Here is a 17,794-nt window from a genome sequence, read left to right as displayed (position 1 = left end):
AGCACATTCCTTCATTTTCTCACTGAATATGATCTAAGTGTCCATGTTTGACAACCCAGGGCCAAATGCTAAAATGCTAAGATGCACTAGTTCTCGGGGGTGGAAGTGTGTGTGTGTGTGTGGGGGGGGCTATTTTCTAAGGGAGTTAGGGGGATTCATTGAGAGAGAAGGGAAATAGCAGGGTACAGAACTACAAGTTGTCGGCTTGATAAACTCTTTGGATCAGTCACTTGATGGCTTCATAGTTCAGCCACTTCAGACACATCTGTAGGAAGTGTTGCTATGGGAGACTAACAGTGTGCAGAGACCGTAGGTAATGACATTTGAAGGTCATGAAGAAATCTCACAGTTCACATTACTGTTGTTCGCTGTCACATACAGTAGTCTCTGAGAAGCTGAATATCATGACACAAATAAACAAGAAGGAAGTTGGCACGCGCTTCATTTAAGGTTAAACTTGTGTAAACATAAGCTTGTGTAAACCTAACCTCACTCCCTAAGTGGGTCTTCTCTAAACTACTGGCGCTGAAGTTGGCCCACAATTGTCCAGAATACCAAAATAATAAAGTTGAAGCGACTGAAACAACTGTGCTCCAACATGTTCCAGAATACCCCCCGTGCACAAATCGAGGTCAGTAAAGACAAGGTTTATCAAGGTTGAAGTGGAAAAATCAACTAGCCTGCATAGAGCCCTGACCTCAACCTGACTGAACCTTTTTTTGGATGAATTGGAACACTAGCACCCCAGGCCTTCTCACCTGACATGGCCTCACTAATGTCTTGTGACCAACTGAGCAAACCCCCACAGCCTTCCAAAATCTAGTGGAAAGTCTTTGTAGAGGAGTGGAGGTTATTATATAAAAAAAACTTAATAGGGAGTAATGCTAAAATCAGATGTTCAAAAAGCACATATGAAGCCGCATGTGCTATGAGTGTCTACAAACTTTTGGCCATACAGTGTAGTGTACTGCTAATTTTATATCCTCGGCATATTCAGACTCACAGGGCAACTGAACACAAGCACTAACTGCTTTCTTATACGCTATGGACAAAGGAATTTGACCAAACCTGTCAATTATTGAATTTAGATATTTCAATCAGGCCCCAAAAAAGGGCAATCTCAAAGCTTCAGCATACCAAGACATCATGGACAATGCTATACTTTCAACTTTGGGGCAACAGTTTGTGGAAGGCCCTTTTTAATTGCAACATGACTGTGCCCAAGTGCACAACGCAAGGATTATAAGACATGGTATGATGAGCTTGGTGTGGAAGAACTTGACTGGCCTGTGCAGAGCCCTAACCTCAACCCCATCTAGCAACTTTGGGAAGACCTAAGGTGGAGGTTATGAGCCAGGCCTTTTCATCCAACAGCAACACCTGACCTGATGAATGCTCTATAAAAATAACGGGCATTCCCATAGAAATGGAATTCCTAAAAGGAATTCCCATAGAAACACTTGGGTCAAAAATCTTGAGGACAGCCTTTCAATGAGAGTGGAACCAACTCCATATTAAAGTATATGTATTTGGATACAGTGTCATTGCAGATTTGGCCAAATTCTTTTGGCCATATTGTATGAGGGTGAGGGGAAAAAAATTATCTGTACTCCAGTTATATTAAAATGAGGACGAATCTTCACTTCTGATGAAGAAGTGAACACAGCAATGCATTCATGGCTTCTAGCCTAAATTGTTTTTAATTAGGGAATATGAAAGCTTCTTGACAGATGGACAAAGTGTATTGAAAAGCAAGGAGATTGTGTAGAAAAAATATGTAATTATCCTTTCAAAAAGGTAATTAAAATAAATTCTACAGCTAGAGTGTCTATAATTTTTGACTTACCCTCATACAAACATAAGCCCAATTGACTAGTCTTGCACAGTAATTTACAAGAATAACAAGATCAGTCATGCTATCTACAGTATCTTGAACCCCTGGCTATGGATGACCAAGACATTGCTGGGATTTTAACCTGTGATCTCTCTAAGGTTAACAGTTTCTATTTATTTTCACTTTTTCCTGCTGTAGCTTTAAACTTGTTTGTCACCCTGTTTTAAACGACAGCACCGTATGACTTTCTGATATTCTGAACCAGAATGCATCTTGACCTGGGCTCTCCTTGGCTGATCTGGATGTGTCAGACGACCCCATGTTCACTCCTCCACAGGTGCAAATGAAAATTGAACACTGCGTTCCCAGTTACCGCTCACACTTCAAACTTGCAAGGCAGGCTAAAAACCAAGGCCACTAAGAAGAACGCTGTGGATCGAACACAGCTACCGCCCCACAGATCACAAGCATGTCTGGGCCTGCCTATGTGCGGGCCTTTACTCACGCCTCCTGCAGTGACAGGGCAGACCCAGCTCTCTGTATCGATCGCATCATGCTGTGTTTAAAGTCTGCTGCACTGATCTGTTCCTTTTTCACTCTTTCTTTAGAAGAATACAGCCTTTCATGTATGCTTCCTGACATGCTTAACCTTATCAAAGTGACTTTTGTACATAACTCAGAAGACAGAAGACTTACGAGTTGGTTATCATTCTTGATCAAATCAAAGGCTCGGCCATTGTTTCAGTTCTGTAATCTGCATGTTAGAATTTTTTCGATGGATCTGATGCATATATGTTTGCTATAAAAAAATTAAGTTCACTTTGTAAAAAAAAAAAAAACTTAATTTAAGACCATGTGCTTGACTTCACTTAATCCTTTTTTTCCTTAATCTCTCCCTCATGTGTTTCTTCCCACAGTTGGTGTTTTGATGTGAAATTAGCTGTCAAGTCACACATTTCATTCATCATTTTATTTTGTTGATTCTGTTCTTTGTCTGTGCATTGCAATAAATCCAGGCAGCCAAAGATCAAAGAGAGAACAAGGAAGTTGGCGGGTATTAAAAATAAATGACTCTGAGATTAAATGCACTTTCCCTGAGACACATTTTCTTTTTGTGTGTCTGCCTCTTTTCCCCTTCCTGATTTCTTCCTATTGCTTTTGTACCCTAAAGTTGAGTCCACAGTCCAAAATACCCAGAAAGCATTTGTTGAATCACATAGGTGACAGCTGAGTAGTAGCTAGCTGGCTGGTTGGAACTACAGTACAGCCTAAAAAATGGTTTTCAGTGTTCTGACATTTTCTTCCTCTGGATCTGTCTATCCAACCCATGCCTGTATTTGTTAAATCCAAGGGGTTGGCAAGGTTCTTCTATAGACGATGTCTTGAGCAGGCTAAGTGATGAGGGTTCATATGTTTAATCTTATGTATAGAGGATGAAAAGATATAACAGTTTAGCACTTAACCTGTACTGTATATAGCCCTGACATTGTAGACAGCTGGTTCTACAGATAGAATTTCTCTTCTCAGATTAATTTGATACACCTTTTTATCTCACTATCAACAGCAGAAGGCACTCAGGACACTTTCCACTCAGCAGGCTTTGTTAGAGCCCTGGAGTGGGTGATCCAGTGGACCATGGCTGCTATGTTTTTACCCCCGACGAGGAGTTGCAAATGTGTGGAGAGCAGCCCATGGTTTTGGAGTCTAACTGGATGAGCCTAAAAAGAAGGCTTGATTAATCTTTGTCTCCACAGGACTTTATTAACACCTGTGGCATTGGATTTTAAAATTGTGGACCTTTTGTTATACTTTCTGAAACAGTGGTGGGTCAGTTAATCAGATAATGAAGCAGATGACAAGCTGCGTACATTTACAGTGGAGTACCGTCACATTTTCTGACTCTCAATGTAAAGCAATGACCAATCATAGATGCTGTTTAATATACTACCCATACATACTTTGCTTTCTTCTTCTTCAGTGGAAATAATTAGTTTGATTAAACCATTTGTTCCAAGGCAGGGAGACTGAGTGGTAGTGAGTACAGGCCCATTTGAAGGAACTTGCCCTTGGGTTCAATTACTATAAGGGGCTGCTGAGTGCAGGGTATTTAATACTTTGTCAAATCTATTCTGTCTCCCAAAATGGCGGCCTCTTTAGCAGGATTGCCTGGAGGGTTATTGCTTAGGAACTGATGGAGACTGCACTCTCTATTAGAAATACAAAAGAGCCATTAGTGCGTAAAAAAATTATCCAAGTGCTTATCAATAAGTTTAAGTGTTTTATTGTTGTGTGATGTTTAATAAATAATGCATACTGATTAAACATACTAACACTGATGGTCAAATGTTTGCATTATCTTTGCCTTGATAACTGTCGAGCAGTCTGCACTTATTAAGCATCGATATCATCACCTTTCTACCTTGCAAATGTTTTACCCCCCACTTTATGCAGTTAGCGTTAAATGTAAGGTTTTTTTAGTCTTTAAGACAAACCCGTGCTATGAGTTTATGTAAATATTGGAGGTGAAGCCATTCCCCATAGAGCCAGATCTATTTTGGAGGTCCAATTAAAAGGTGTTGAGTAGCCATGTAGTGCAGGTGGCTCATCAGGTGGCTGGGGCGTTTGACAGTGACAGGGCCATGTCCTAGACATGCTTTTAAGTCTACGGCCCGGCTCTAATGGGGACCCTAATGATGTTCCATGTGTCTCGGGACTGGTGTGTTGTGTGAAAGTTGGACACCAACCCCGTAGTGTTAGTGCTTGCAATTAACACCATGCCCTCTTGAGTCCACTAGTGACAACACACCACCTACAGTCTTGACATGTTCTGCACACGCAGGTATGTCGCACAGACAGGAAGAAAGGACTCTGCAGTATTTTGGGTGGGAAATTCAGATGCTGAGTCTTTTACAGATTTAGTGTGGACTTTGCAGACCACAAGTTATTATCTTATAAATGTCAGTGTCTTTGCATCTGTCAATGACGGTGAATCAGGGAATGCGCATCTCCATTACATGCAGCTGTAGCTGTCAGGAGTAGGTGATGAAGAACCCAAGTGGGGTCTCCGCTGAGATGTAATTGCAGAGTACTTGTTAGTAATTGTTGGATGGCAGACTAATGCTGACGGTGCTCATGTGCGCGCGCGTGTGTGTGTGCGTGCGTGAATGCAATAGCTGCTTGATTCGTAGCTTTTGAAAAGGATCAGACTGTTAAAGGATCAAAAAATGTAAACTGCTATATAACATTATTAATGGAACCACAATCCCACAATAACACAATCCTTTTCATAGCATTACATCATGGTGGGAAACACAGCAGGGTGACCTTGATTTATTCCTTTCTCTTTATTCTTCTTTTTGTTGTCCCAAAGATTTTATATTATTTTCCCACTTGCCACAAACCTCTCTGCTTTTTTAAAGTAGCACATACCAGCTTTTTAATTTCACCACCACTGAATATACAGGGGTTGGACAATGAAACTGAAACACTGGCCAATTTAGTGTTGGAGGTGTCATGACTAAATCTGACCAGCCTGGTGACCAATCTTCGTTGATTGCACGTTCCACCAGTAAGAGCAGAGTGTGAAGGTTTAATTAGGAGAGTAATCGCACAGTTTTGCTTAAAATATTGCAATGCACACAACATTTTGGGTGACATATCAGAGTTCAAAAAAGGACAAATTGTTGGTGCGCGTCACGCTAGTGCATCTGTGACCAAGACAGCAAGTGTTTGTGATATATTAAGAGCCACGGTATCCAGGGTAATGTTAGCATACCACCAAGAAGGACGAACCAAATCCAACAAAACTAACTGTGGCTAACCCGGATTGGATCCACAAAACATAAAACCACAGCTGCCCAACTCGCTGCAGAATTAAATGTGCACCTCAACTCTCCTGTTTCCACTCTGCTCTTACTCTGCTACAACCAAATCTTTGGTCAATCGTGCCAATGCCAAACATCGCTTTTAATGGTGCCAGCAGCGTAAATCTTGGGCTGTGGACAATGTGAAACATGTATTATTCTCTGTTTCGTCCACCTTCACTGTCTTTCCCACATCCAAGGACTACTGAACTATTTTGGAGGACCATGTGCACCCAATGGTTCAAACATTGTAGCCTGAAGGTGGTGCCATGTATCAGGATAATAATGCACAATCCTGTCATCAGTCTTGCAATACACACAGCGAAGTTGAACAAGTGAAGTTAAACATCTCCCATGGCCTGCATAGTCACCAAATATAAATATTATTTAGGAACTTTGGGGTGATTTGGAGGAGCGAGTCAAGAAACATTTTCCTCCACCAGCACGTATTGACCTGGCCACTATTCTGCAAGAATAATGGCTTAATTCGCGTTTCAGTTTCATTGTCCAACACCTGTGTATTGAGCCATATCTGCTCTCGAATTTACACCGATGCAAATTCGTTATGACCTCTGGAGAGCTCGGTAGCCTCTATTGGGTATGAGTTCTAATGAAGTCTTGAGCGTTGTTAGTGGTGGGAGGAAATTAGGAGCGTGTTTAAAAATTATGTTAATTTTTTTTTAACAATGTTAACATCTCGATAGCGCCTTGGTATCAATTTCTATTATTGAGTCATTTTGTCCTCTCCTTACTTGTTCGCCAGCTTTCGGCAGCCATATATCCTTGTATTAAATGTAGATGGAATTAATAACAAAATGAAAAAGTCTGATGCACAATAAAAATATTTAAATCTTAAATGTCAGTGGTTTGATAATTTCTGTTCATTTCTTTAAAAAGTCTGATGAAGAATTTACTATATAATTTCTGTTCCTGAAATATATAATATGTCACAAAAGCTTGTTGTGAGATGTTGAAAACAAGGGCATGGTTTTGCGCCCACACGCACATGACAGAGCGCATACACCGTACATCTTACACTGCATGGCTCAGGTTCAGTATATTCTAGGAGGACAGAGAAAATTACAAGACCTGCATTACATTTACATTTAGGCAGACGCTCTTATCCAAAGCGACTTACATTTTTATCTCATTATACATCTGAGCAGTTGAGGGTTAAGTTAAGGGCCCAACAGTGGCAACTTGGTGGTTGTGGGGTTTGAACCTGGGATCTTCTGAACCATAGTCCAATGCCTTAACCACTGAGCTACCCCTGGCATTAAGTTTAATCATACACAAAACAGTGTATTACTATTTATACACGTTCATAAGTTGGATTTGTTCGTATGTCTGACAAAATGAGTCTTATACTTTGACCCCAATATACAATATAAAGCAAATCAATCCACTAGACTAAATATGTCCCATTTCCCAACACCCTCATCATGTGGCCAAAAACCGTAACCACGGCCAAGGAAATTAATCTTATAGTGAAATGTTGTCTTTGCGCCTTTCAAACATGAAGGGAATCACGGACACCATTTTGTGTCAAAGCTAATTCCCCATAAGAAATGATGGAAACTGTGATGATTAGAAATGCATTAAAATGCTGATTTATTTTTTTAGATTGTTGATCTGTACAGCAATATCATGACTGTTCTAGTTATTATCCCTTCATGCAGATGTTAATGTGTGTTAACTTCAACCGGATTATGCCATGGCGAATATTATTTTTTAGAACTTGAAACACAGAAACACATCCTATGGGAACAGATTATGAATTATACCACGCCATATAAAAAAATATTATGCAGCTTTATAAAAACCCATTATGTGGCTGTGAAACATGTTATCAAGGAGGGCATCAAGAGGAAAACGGAGCGACTTTTAGGTTCATTTTTTAAGCAGCCGGTGCCAAAAAAAAGTGTGCAAGTGTAATTTCTTTTAACTAGGAGCAGAAGCGGTACATTTTGGCCATAGTGCAGTCATCAGGGTAAATTGCTGCCAGTCTGGTCTGTGGCTGTGTTTCCATTAGTTGAGTTTCCAAAACATCCCAAAAGTGTCTCTGAGTGCTTTTTAACTAAAGTTGTGCACATAGCTATTTTTTTTTCTTTAGACTGCAGTTCAACCCACCAATCAGGGAGAGTTTTTTTTTTTTTTTTACCACAACAATACTAAGTACAGATCAAGGACAACAAAAACAACAACAAAAAAAGACGTTTTATTAACGTTATAGAGTCGCAGACGTACAAACACACACAGACGAGCAGCATAAACAGTAGCATTTGAAAATCTGCAAACAAAATTTGGAATTTAAAACTATTTAAAATAATATTATATACAATATAAATAATAAAAACAATAAATAAAATCGTGAAAAGTATAAATTCTAATTATCAGTTTGTCCTTGACGAGCAAGCCGAGGGTGAAGGTGACAATGGAAAACTCCCTGAGGTGACAATAGGAAAAAACCTTGTGAGCAACCAGACCCAACAAGAAACCCATCTTCAGTTGGGTGATATCAGATGGCTAGACCATAAAAGAATTCCTGCTAAAAAATCTGAAATAATGTGATAATGTGGGTATTAAAGTAACAAAGTTAATAAAAAGTTCACTTTTGTTTATGGAGACTCGGTTACAAAACTATTCATGGGAATTAGAGCCCTAAACTCTTGAGTGACTGCAGTCACAAGCCATCAGAGAAGAAAACTGACTCCAGCAGCCGAGTCCAAAACCGTCTTCATGGTCATCAAGTGGAGCCATCCTTAGTTACCACACTCATCTCAAGCAGACCACACAGGGCTCCTCAGCAGCAGGCCAGAGGCTTCCATGCGACAAGAACTCTAACCAAAGGCACTAGTATGAGTCAGACAGGTCTGGAAGGCAGAAGGGGTTCGGGTGGCTGGAACTTCAGGGATGCATTGTGAAGCTCAACAGAGAGAGAGAGAGAGAGAGAGAGAGATAGAAAACTGTTACTTGTGCTAACAATCACATAATGTATAAGGTAAATGTGTTTAGTACAGAATACAAGCAGGGACTTTAGCAGGATTAACTATGACAACAAAAAGGAGACAGTCATGAGGGCTCCTTGGGAAGTGAAGCAATATGCTTAATTTTTTTTCTCTTAACAACATATAGATCATAGGCAGTTATTTATTTTTTATTACTGCACTGCCACACATTGACTAAAGTCAATCACTCCCTGCTGGAAATCATCAGCATCCACGCTTAGCCATGTAACAATCCGTGACGAACCAATTTTCATATAAATTTCTCTACATTGTATGTAACATTTAGCTTCCTTTAAATCAATAAGCGAATTTTACGATTTTTTTATAAAGTCAGTCAGAAAGATAGAGAATCAGAGAATAAGAAGACCATTGTACAGAGAAATCGGTGGTGTTATAGTGGAGGTAACAGCTGTCTATGATCAAGGCGCTGTAAGTACTGTACCTCAAAGACACATAACCTGTAGGTGTTTGGTTCCCACTGATGCTCCCAAAGGATTGAATAGTGCTCTCTTAAGAGCAGGCTCCTTCCTTTTGTGGAAAAAAAAACAGCAATATCTCTTTGTGAGCCAGACTGATGGTATTCATTTCCTATGTAGAAATCTGTCGCTTTGAAGTGTTTATCAGGTGATGCCCACAAACTCCCGAGCATGTAGCCCAAAAGAACATCAATGTCTTTATCTGTTCTTTCCTTATCATCTGATTGCGGTCCTGCCCTGCACTGGGACTATACTGCTGTTTTTCTTTTTCAAACTACTCCCTCATATAGTTCCTTTTATTTATTTAGGTTTTTTTTGCATGAATGATGCGTGAAACATTTTTTGCTTGTTTGGCTACAGTATATGTTTTGTCTCTCCATCCCATTTCAGTTCCATTGTGCTGTCAAGGGTAGTTTGTATTTAGGGTGAAATGTACTCTAAGTGTGTTATTTTTTCCATAGATATTATACGATGGCTTTAAATGGTACGGTACATGTTGGGAGAGTAACTTTTTCTCAATACTACCCATAATCATACTCGTAGTCTCCATCAGAAGTGGTGCATTTTCACCATTGTTGAACCCAACTTTCAAACCCTCTTTGAAACTTCCCTTTGTGGCTGTTGATGGTCTCTCACTGCGTTGTTTGTCTTCAATGCTGGCTTCCCCTTCTTTAAACCTCTTTATCTATCTGTGCACATTGCTTTTGTCAACTCCATTAACGTTCTGAAGCTTAGCGATGGCCACTATTTTAAACAGTACTGTACCTTTTTACAGATGAACAGTTACTCTACCACTTACAGTATGTCAGTTAATATACACCTTTGCCTAGTTTCTGTACAGCACTTGTATTTTCATTCTTTCTATCCTACACCTGAAAGTTTGCTCTACAATAAATGCAGAATATACATTCTGATTTTAAAGTGCAATGTTTTCAACTACAAATTTCCACAGCATTCCATAGGGCCAGTTTAGGCTTTGTGAAGTGTACAAAGCATCTAACAAACGGAGCAAATTGAACATGGACATTATCAGGCATTATCAATCGGAAGCGGGGCCTCAGGGGTTCCAGGTGGCTTGAGGGTTCTACTGATCTGTGACTAGACGTCAGCTCCTCCCCCCGCTGGAGCAGGTGCTATTTTATTCTATCCGATTGGCCAGACTGCCTACCTCTCACGGTCTTTCCAAATGGCTCTTTAATGAGTCTGATGAAGCATAATGATGGGCAATTTCCACCCCTGGGGCCTACAATGAGCTTTACCCAGGCTTCAAGGCTAAGCTGTGGTGGCATATTACCTCAGTGTGTGTTCCGGCTCTAGAGAAAGATCCCATTGCAGGCGAGCATGATTAAAAGACAGCTTTGCCATGGCTTTAAAAGCATGAGTCAAATGTATTTTTTTTTTTTAGATATGGTTTTGGTATTTTAGTTACAATTTGCTAATTATAAAGTTTTAGGATTTAGATTAATATTAGGTATTTTTAAAATCTCACTTTTGTTTATATATAAATGGCCTAATTAAATGAGGAAGTGAATAAATATATTAAAAAAGACACACAAACAAACATACAAGATAACTTCAGTGCTGCAACAATAAAAAATTATGACTTTTACACTGCTGGTTTTGATCTATTTAAAAGATTCACTATTATAAGATCACTTTTTTGTTCATCTGAGAGGAAAAGATAGGTCACACAATCCTGATAAGGTGGCTAGCAGACGGCTGACATTGTCCGATTAAAAAAATAGCCACAAGCAGTATAATAACAGTGCCATGTTTGGTAAAAAAAAAAAAAAAAAATCCCATCCTGCACAGCACAGCTGGCTCCTGCTCGGTCATACAGATGTCATGATTACCAACAACTATATCCCACCTTGTTTCCTCAGGGTTCTCCAGTTTCCTTCCACAATACAAAGATATGGTAAAAGGCTGATTGCGGTTTTCAAATTGACTGGGGGTGTGAGTGTGTGTGCCCTGTGATGTGTTGGCACCCCATCCAGGTTTCATGGGATAGACTTCAGACTCTTCAGGTCATCACACAGGTTATAGATATAATAGATCCACAATCACTTAGTTTCCTCTTAATATATTTGTTTAGAATAAAATTCAGCCACCAGCTTTTCTCCCCTGCCTTTCTAACTTTTTTTCTCACCTGCCTCCTCAATGCGAAACTGCAGTGACAAGTCTCAGGTGGAGTGAGGCTTTCCTGTGAGTCCTTGTTGCTGTTTACTCAATTACAGCAAGAGTTCAGCGCCACTCTTTTCATTTGCCGTCATCAGCCACTCCTCTGCACTTGTTTTTTACGTCTCTTTCAGCCTCCCAAGAGCTGTGAGCAGCTTACCTCTGTCTAACTGTCTTCAACAGCATCGCTCAGTACCCCACCGCTTCTGACTTATACAGTAGAGTTTAACAGTCACCATAGTTCACATCAGAGTGGCATTCAGCAGGGAGCTGTGACTTTAAAGTGCAGTGTCTTTCGAAATCATATAGAATCATAACTGAGGCTGTCATGAAAACTGTGAGACTGAGGAGAAAAAGATTGATTTACACCATTTGGATTCATGGATTTATTGAAATTTTTTTGAAGATTTGCTAAAAAAATCACATTTATACTTACTATTTTAATTTAACATTATTTGATTTTTTTACATGTGAGATTTGACATTTAAATTTATATAAAACATTACTTTTACATTTTATATTTACATTCAACCTGTAAACTGTAGGTTATACAATACTGTATATAACAGTAACAGTGTGTATTCACACTGTTTACAATATGTTAAAAATTTAATTTTTATCACTGTACCTCCAAATGTAAAACTGTTATATAAATGCATCAGAATAAATGTTCAAAAGTGAAAATAATCACCAAAGAGATTTATACATTGCTAGATTCTGGTCTCCGGTTCACAATGTGTTATCCTTTGTCTGAATATAAAAGAATTGAGCAAGATTGATTTACCAAAGTTACATTGAAGAGGATTTCAGGGATACCTTCTTTTACAAGCAGGGACCAGAATTTAACTCATTTATATTTTATGAACTTAATTGCAAAGCAAATCGCAAATAAAAATTGCAAATAAATGTGAATCTGTGGCAAAGTCACGGCTAAAACCAAACCCTGTGTCAGATTGTTGTAATGGTTATTTCTAATGTAGGATCTTGAAGATGATCCTAGACAATCTTTAGAAGAAGGTGAGCTACTATGCCTCGTCTTCTTTCAGAAAAAAGTTACAGCCAGTTACAGCCTTATTTTTTTTTCCGTAAAGTATACTTATACTCCATATTTCTTGTTAAAAAAAAAGTAGATTGCTTTGTTAGAATGGGGATAAAAAATCATCTCTAATCATCCTAGCCATGGCCTTCTTTGCTCCTTCTATTTTTGCTTCCTTCTATTTCACTTCAGTGATTAGCTCTATTGGAGTCACCTTGTTTCTTCTCCCTGGAAAGCTTGATTCTTTTTTTTATCTGTCTAAAGAGAACATACTTGATTTTATTGTAATGCAAAACGCTTTCAACTCACTTTCATTGTATGAGAATTCCATCTTGATGTCTTTCTTTATCCAGTGACAGTGCTCTGTCACCATGAGCATCAAAATCCAAGTTGAAATCGACTACAAACTGTGTGAGCGCTAGCATAGAGAAGCATACCTCTTACAAATGTAGATGCGTAGGTCTATAGGTACTACGCATCCACAGATAGGGACCACGCTTTTAGTAAAGTATGAGGGGCTTTCAAGCCACAAAATCTCCTGTGAATAAAGGAGTAAAACCGATTTCAAGCATGGTACAGTGATAAGCCTTTTAGCTACAGTAAAACATTTGAATGGTGCAAATGTTTTAAAGCAGTCTGTACAATCCTAGAGGAGGTGACTTGGAGCCTACCGCAGTCATTCTTGCCTACTTTAAGAGAGTCCAACTATTTAAATAATTTTACCAGTTTTTGTTCAGTCTCTCTGCGGGTCAGATATACTGTAGAGGATGGGACAGTGAAATGTAAAAAATCTCATCTCTCTGTTGGTGTTCCCCTTGCAGTCTGGCTGCAAAGAGATGGTTCCCTTTGATTTCCCTGGTTTGACCTGCTCAATAACGTAATCACAAATTCAGAAAATCACATTGTAGGATTAAAAACAAATTTTTTTTGCAAATTATGGTGAAAAATAAGTATTTGGTCAATAATTTCATCTCAATACTTTGTTATATACCCTTTGTTGGCAATGACAGAGGTCAAAGTTTTCACACACTGTTGCCGATATCTTGGCCCTTTTCTAGAGCAGTGATGTTTTGGGGCTGTCGCTGGCCAACATAGACTTTCACTCAAAATCTCACGATACATGGTCACATTCATTCTTTTCTTTACACAGATAAGTCCTCTTGGTCCCTTTGCAGAACAAAAACAGCCCCAAAGCATGATGTTTCCACCCCCATGCTTCACAGTAGGTATGGAGTTCTTTGGTTTTTAACTCAGCATTCTTTCTCCTCCAAACACGTAGTTCTATTTTGGTTTCATCTGACCATATGACATCCTCCCAATCCTCTTCTGGATCATCCAAATGCTCTCTAGCAAACTTCAGACGGGCATGGACATGTACTGGCTTAAGCAGGGGGACACGTCTGGCACTGCAGGATTTGAGTCCCTGGCGGCGCAGTGTGTTACTGATGGTAGCCTTTGTTACTTTGGTCCCGGCTTTCTGCAGGTCATTCACTAGGTCCCCCCAATTTACTAATAATTGCTCCCACAGTTGATTTCTTCACACCGAGCTGCTTACCTATTGCACATTCAGTCTTCCCAGCCTGGTGCAGGTTTCTGGTGTCCTTTGGCAGCTCTTTGGTCTTGGCCATAGTGGAGTGGGACTGTTTGAGGTTGTGGACAGGTGTCTTTTATACTGATAACGAGTTCAAACAGATGCCATTAATACAGGTAATGAGTGGAGGACAGAGGAGCCTCTTAAATCAGAAGTTACAGGTCTGTGAGAGCTAAAAATCTAGCTTGTTTGTAGGTGACCAAATACTTATTTTACAGAGGAATTGACTAATTAATTCATTAAAAATCCTGCAGTGTGATTTTCTGTGTTGTTTAATTTTTTTTTATTTTTTCTTTCATAGTTGGGGTATACCTATGATGAAAATTACAGGCCTCTCTCATCTTTTTAAGTGGGAGAACTTGCACAATTGGTGACTGACTAAAAACTTTTTTTGCCCCTCTGTACAGTACATTTATGTAGAGGGAAAATAAGATCCAGGTTCTGCATTATTTCTATTAATATTGCTGCATGTTGGAACGTGTTTTGTTTACTAAAATAATTTGACTAGTTTCTTTATAATTATTATGTTGCTTTACAGTATGTTTGTATTTATACAATGTTCTTCTTATTTCATTCTCAGAAGATACATTTTCATAAGCTAAGCACAAACGCATGCGTGGGCATGCAAGCTCCAGAGCAGCGTGTTTCATACACACACACACACACACACACACACAAATATTCCTTCACTCATTCTCTCATATGAAACTTTTTTGTGTTTTCCTATTTAGCACTAGGTTCATTGTTGACAGCTGATTTGTGATTTTTTTTTTCTATGTACTGTATTCCATTTTATTGCTCTGTTATGGTTTTTACTTTAATTTTTGCAAAAACATAAATTGTTCAGAACCAAGGGTACTGAGGCCAATTGCTTATTTATTGTTCTCAAATGTTCTCAAATTGAGAATTTAATCATTACGCTATGTTTAAAGGCTGGTAATTTTAAATTCTAATTAAAATCTTAACATAAAAATGGATATTCTATGAGACTAATGAGGATAGTTTAATGAGAAATGGTCATTTTCTAAGACCAGATGAATAACATTGAAATTGAACCACTTATATTTTACTTAAAATTTTACATGAGAAAACCTTGGGTGATTTCTACCCCAATGCAGGTTGGAGCTTGTGGTCAGATATAAAAAGAGAGGTATACTTTGTTTAGTGCAAGTGCAGTAAAACCCAAACTGCATTTCAGACATGAAAGGTACTTCAGCTTTGCAGAATATAAGACAGTGAGCACTCTGATTCAGTTTATTCTAGTTATAAATCCCATTCCAATCTATGCTCTCAATTGTACTTCCAACATATCGTAACGTAATTTAGTTTAGATTAGTTGATTTTATTTTGCATGATCATTAGCCTTCTGTATACGTAAATAAACTATAATGTTTTTTTGTCTAATTATAATTTCATGAATTGTTTCATTGTTGTTACTCTGATTGGTTACTCAAATCAACAGATTGAAACATTTTTTGTACTTATATATTAATAAATCCTAAAAATATTTGTGAGGTAAGACTAAACAGTACTAACAATTAAATTTGTGCATTCTTTCTTAGCTGATTGTGAAGGATTGCACTAACAATGCTCTTTTAATTACTAGAGAGGAGAAAGTCGCTGTGCATGCCTTTTTCTCCTAATTGCTTTTCCCTTGGATTGCCTGTAATTGGGCCTCAATTGTGTTTATTGATTTCATTTGATGTGCTTTAATCTTGAAGATGTTATACTATATATATTATCTGGTGATGGGGTCTGGGTGCAGAACAGTCCAGCCAGGTAGCCGTGATATTCACATTCCAAGTGTCTGCATATAAATCTGTTTATTTTAATCTTTTACCACTTATTCTTCTTTTTACTTTGTTTTAGTAACCTAAATATATTGTACACTACATGGCCAAAAGTGTGTGGACACCTGATCATATGTGGACCATATGTGGGTTGGAAGAACTCGATTGAAAGCCTTTATATAGTGAAGATTTAAGATTTCCTTTCATAAGAGGTTAAGGCCAAACCTGTTTCAGTATGAGAATTCCTCTGTGTGTAAAGTGAGATCAATATAGAGATGTTTGGTTAAGGTTAGTGTATAAGAGCTCAAGCAGCTTGCACAGGGCCCTGACCTCAACCCTGCTGAACACCTTTGGGATGAACTGGAATTGGAATTGGAGGATCATCACCTCAGACCTTCTCACCTAACATCAGTGTATAATGCTCTTGTCACTGAGACACAAATCCTATAGTCATGTTCGAAACGGTCAACAAGCACACATGGCTATGAGGGTCTTCATAGAACTATTTTTTTTCATCTGTTACTACTATGGGTTATGTACTTAAAGATAATCTACTTTATCAAATAAAATCTAGGAAAAAAAAAAACTAAAAGAAGATTAAACAAATGCTTTTGAATGTTAAATAAGAAATGCAGTACTAGTCAAAAGTTTGGACACACCTTCTGATTCCATAGCCTTTCCTGATTTTTGTTTCTTTCTATTTTGTAAAACAATGTTAAAAGCGTACAAAATATGCAATAATCTGTTTGGAACAGTTGTTATTGAGATGTGTCTGCTACCTATCCTCTGTAATGCCTTCACAACTTTTCTTAATCTGAGGTGATGTTAATAGATGATTTTTGAGCCTGGTAATCTTAAATGAACTCCTCCTCTGCAGCAGAGGTACATTTTGTTCTTGTTTTCCTGAAATGGTCTTCATGAGACCCAGAGTCATCATGGTATAGGATTGGTTTTGCAAATGCATTTGACAATACTGGTTTTCAAGAAGGGCTAACCTGTGTGTCTTAAAATACCAACTGACTGGTGTTGTTACATAATTACCTAATTTCATATGTGTTATTTCATAGTTTTGAAATCTCCATCATTGTTCTAGAACGATGAGAGTTAATCATATATAAGTGAGTTTATGAGTTTATCAAGTTCACGTTGATCCTCTCCATGGTCTGAGTGACAATACAACTTAACAATAATTGAGTTGTTTCTCTCTTTTTATTTTTTCAGGAAACTTCACTCTGGCAGAGTTAGGGATCTGCGAGCCCACACCCCCTCACCAGAACACCTACTGCCCCAACCTTGGGCTACTACACAGCTATACTCTAAGCGCAGGCTCTGATGCTGACTCCGATCCTGAAGTCCCCATCTCTCCAGAAAGAGCCATGCAGCTGTGGAGCACCCGCAACGTCAAGTCACGCCACAGCTCTGGTCAGTCCAGTCACGAAAACTCGGCCCTAACCCTCACTGATTCGGAAAACGAGAACAAGTCTGACGACGAGTCAGGTAGGTGGTAGTGAATGAGGATAGGAGAAAGTGAATGATTGTTCGAGATAGGGTGGAGAAAAGTGCTAACAAAAAAATCACATAATTTTTAGAAAACCATGTAGAAATAATAATTAAAAAATTACATGGATTTTTATTTGCAATTCAAGCTTTTACTGTACTTTGTGTTTTTTGCATTTGTGGTTCACTATTTTTATGATATAAAGCTTGTTGACTTGGGAGCACAGTTTATGGCAACCGCAGCACTGTTTCATGTGAATTTTATTGCAACCGCAGCACTTTTTCATGTGAATTGTAAGTGTACGATAAGTGACTCATAAATACATCATATGGTTGTTTCATAGTAAACAAATTTAAAGGCTGATAAGAGTAGGTAAGTGTGTTTTTATACCACACGTTTAGACCCAGGTGTCTTCTGGATCTTGCTGATTCAGGTAAATGTTCTTATTCAGCTTGAAGCTTCTACAGTTGTGACTCACATTCTACTGCTGTCCCACGCAAAGACCCTAAAGATATGTACT

The 17,794-nt window shown here is 38.6% G+C and overlaps 1 protein-coding gene across 2 annotated transcripts in view; it reads left to right on the top strand.

The window, feature by feature from the left end:
* Positions 1 to 17,794, top strand: part of tenm2a (teneurin transmembrane protein 2a) — a 245,280-nt gene that overhangs the window by 8,571 nt on the left and 218,915 nt on the right. For both annotated transcript variants that reach the window (XM_053505760.1, XM_053505761.1), the window contains exon 2: positions 16,998 to 17,273. In XM_053505760.1, the coding sequence (XP_053361735.1) occupies positions 16,998 to 17,273 (276 nt within the window). The remainder of the gene's footprint in view (positions 1 to 16,997; positions 17,274 to 17,794) is intronic.

Source organism: Clarias gariepinus, chromosome 10 (genome assembly GCF_024256425.1).
Source record: "Clarias gariepinus isolate MV-2021 ecotype Netherlands chromosome 10, CGAR_prim_01v2, whole genome shotgun sequence".
NCBI classification, from domain to species: Eukaryota; Metazoa; Chordata; class Actinopteri; order Siluriformes; family Clariidae; genus Clarias; species Clarias gariepinus.
The sequence above is the reverse complement of the archived record's forward strand: the minus strand, read 5'-3'. Positions and strand labels throughout refer to the sequence as shown.